The sequence below is a fragment of the Pituophis catenifer genome, unplaced genomic scaffold (genome assembly GCF_029215685.1).
Source record: "Pituophis catenifer annectens isolate HBS135680 unplaced genomic scaffold, rPitCat1.0.hap2 SCAF_1, whole genome shotgun sequence".
Lineage (NCBI taxonomy): Eukaryota > Metazoa > Chordata > Lepidosauria > Squamata > Colubridae > Pituophis > Pituophis catenifer.
The window spans coordinates 97,290,681-97,293,920 of NW_027256881.1; the positions used below are offsets into that span (position 1 = coordinate 97,290,681).

General features: G+C 45.6%; 1 protein-coding gene across 1 annotated transcript; it reads right to left on the reverse strand.

Annotated features, from left to right (window-relative positions):
• Positions 1 to 489: 489 nt before the first annotated feature.
• LOC139323610 (dehydrogenase/reductase SDR family member 1-like) lies at positions 490 to 2,689 on the reverse strand. Its single transcript, XM_070953038.1, has one exon. It carries the CDS (start codon positions 2,628 to 2,630, stop codon positions 1,635 to 1,637), a length of 996 nt encoding a protein of 331 aa, XP_070809139.1. The 5' UTR covers positions 2,631 to 2,689; the 3' UTR covers positions 490 to 1,634.
• Positions 2,690 to 3,240: the final 551 nt, after the last annotated feature.

The following is a 3,240-nucleotide window of genomic DNA, read 5'->3' on the forward strand; positions in this document are numbered from 1 at the left end:
GTAAAGCTGCCTTTGGCAAAATTGGCTGATTTTATCAATTATTTTAGAATCAAGCCGCCACAGTTGCTGCTCCACATACCCTGGTCACATTAATCCCCAAATAATTTTGTTAATGTTTTCTAATTACGGTAAAGTTTTCAAAAATAGAGCAGGAACAAGAATAAGTAGGGACAGGAACAATTAGGAGAAAAGACATCATGGATATCAAAGTATTATGGATTGGGGGGGGAAATTGCCTTCCTGGTTGCTTTCCCTAGTTAGTACAATCTTATAACACCAATCTCCCTCCCCCCCCCATTCCTTACATTTAGGAATATCACCATATTTCAAAAATCAACTTTCTCTTGTTTTTCCTGGCCTTCAACTATTCCATTGAATGAAAAGTGCTAAGCAATGAAGAAGTTGCAACTATTGAAAAAATCTTTAAATGGCTGCAAGAAAAACTTTCCCCTTAATTCCAATGTAAAGCAAGAAAATCAAACAGGTAAGTGGTGCTTTTTAAGTTTTATTGATTTGTGGCCACAGGGTGTTCTCAACAGAATACAAAACTTAGGAAGCAAGCAAGCACTTTATGAGAAGGATCACATCAGCTTCCTCAGACCTTTTAGGAACAAACAATGGTTTATTTATGAAAAGAACAAGCTTGTCTTTCACTACAAGAACAAATTACTTCTTTGGGAATTATAGAGAGATAGCAAACTGAACAAAGTGAGGGTTTCTTCCACCCCCCCCCCCCTTATTCAGGACTTTGCTCCCTTATTGTTTCATAATGGTTTTTAGTAAACTTTGTTCTGATATGACTCTGATTACATTTGCAAATATTTGCTGATTTCAGTATCCTGTATGGCATAATATACAGTAGCTACTGTCTCTAAAGGCTTTTCTTTCATCAGGACTAATTCTGCTAATATTTGACTTTGGAATGAACAGAATTCTGGAATCTTTTGAAGGCTGAAAAAGACACAGATAAAAGGATTTCCTCCCTCAAGCTTTACCTTGGGACTTCACCAGTCTCCAAGAATCTGACAAAATTCAATTGAAGGGAGGAAAAGAACCCTTTTCTTTCAAAGTTTTTGTTTTTGTTTTAAGTAAGCTTCATAATATCAAGGGCAATTCAAATTGACAATTGTTTTTATGGAAACAAAATACAGAAGACTGGGATACAAACAGGCTCTGGCAGAGTATATAAATGTGCTCAACATAGGTAAAAGCAAAACAAAAAAGCATTTTTCCCAGGTGTCTTGACATCTTTTAACTACAGTATTCTTAGTTGCAAGTAGCTCAGATCACTTTTAAGTATGTGAATGATTCTTTGATAAACCCCAAACCTTGCATTTTAGATAGTACAGAAATGTTAAGTAACTTTGCAGCTAATGCTGTCTCAGAAACAATGAAGCTGATCTTACAGTAAGAAATGGTCTCCCAAAGCTTTTGTTTCAGAGGGAAATCCCCAAGCAAATTCTTCAAATGAGTTTTTAGAAGGGTAAAACCCCTTCCTGCAAAAACTCACTCTTCCAGATTTTTAAGAGCTGAAATAATTTACCAGTCGGAGAAGGACTGACCAAAACAATCATTTTTTTCACAAAAGCTTGATCTTGTTGCCAAACATGCACCTAAGGTGTACAGCACACGGATCAGTCTTTTTTAACTGGTTTAAAATCTGCAGGCTGAATGGGAGGGTAGATAGCAAACTTGCTGGAATAAAGAGCAAGGGCCCACTTAGGGAAAGTGATAAAGGGAGGAATGAACCAGAGAAGGAAAGACAGCTTGGGCATCAATTCGGTAAGGCATTCCCGAACCGAAACATAATTATAGACGTCTCGCCCATCCACGTCCTTAAACCGGTAGAGCCGGGCAAGGTCTGGGCTGAGGACCACCTTGCCGCTGTGCCTCATGACGTGGGGATCCGAAGCTAAGGCCACCACGCATTTCCCGCTCACTTCGGGACTTTCTGCCTTGTTCGCCAGCCGCTCCGGCAGATCCGTGAATAGTTTCTTGACATTCTCCGCTTGCTGCACGACCAGTTCGGTGCGAACGAGCCCAGGCCAAAGGGAGACGCAGGCCACGCCGAAGGGGCGCAGCTCGACGCCACAGTCAGCCGCCAGGCGGTCGCAGGCAGCTTTGCCCACCCCGTACGGGACGTCGAACATGTACCGCAGCCCACCGGGCGAGGAGATGATGACAATGAGACCGCGCCCAGCGGGCACCATGAGCCGGGCGGCATGAACCGTGCAGAAATAGTTGCCTCTCAGGCCGGCGTTGTTGACCTGGTCCCAGAGGGACGGCTCGCTTTCCCAGAACGGCACCCCGATCTCTTTGGACAGGGTAGTCACCGCGGAGAAAGCGCTGTTGACCAAAACATCCAAGCGGCCGGCTTGCTCCTCTCGGACGCGCTGGAACAACGCCGCCACGTCTTCCTCTCGAGTAGAGTCGCACACCACCGGCACGCACTTGCCGCCCCGGCTTTGAACCTCCGCCGCCGCTTGCTCCAGAGTTTCCCGGTGCCGGGCCGTGATATAGACCGTGGCGCCCGCTTCCGACAGCTGCAGCGCGACGCCTTTCCCGATGCCCCGCGAGGCGCCGGTCACCACGCAGATGTGCCCTAGCAGAGGCCTGGTCCCCGAAGCCATGGCGGCAGCGGCAGCAATAGCAGCAGCAGCGGCTTAACAGAAAGGCGCAATTTGCTGAGCGGCTGAGGAAAACAGGAAAGCCGCGACGACGACTGGGGCTTTTGTGGCGCTTGCTCAACTCCGTGACAGCCGCCGCGAGTCGAAAAGGCGGGGCCTGCCCACCGGTTTGACGCAAGAGCTTGTAGTAATGGAGAGGATTAAAGCAACCTGCTCCTTCGAGGCTCGCTCTCGGGAATAACCCAACAAATACAAACATCAGAAAGATTGTGGGTTTTTTTTTCTCTTTTTCTTTTTATTTCCCTTCCTTCCTTCCTCTCCTTCTCTCTCGCTCTCTTTCTTTTGCCTGCATTTCTTCAAAGACCCTGAGACGTTTCAATCCCCCTTCATTTTAGCCCCACAATAATAATCCTGTTTCCAAAGCTAAGAAAGGATTTGAAATCTCCAGTCTTAACTCTGAAGCCTTGGGTGTGTTTTATCAACAGCAAATTTTAATCGATTTCCTCCTCCTCCACTCCCAATATTTTTTTCACATTAAATGAGAGCACCAATAAATGGGAGCAGCAGTTGGCTGGTTTAAAAAGCCTATGAAGTTTACAGTAACTGTTTATTT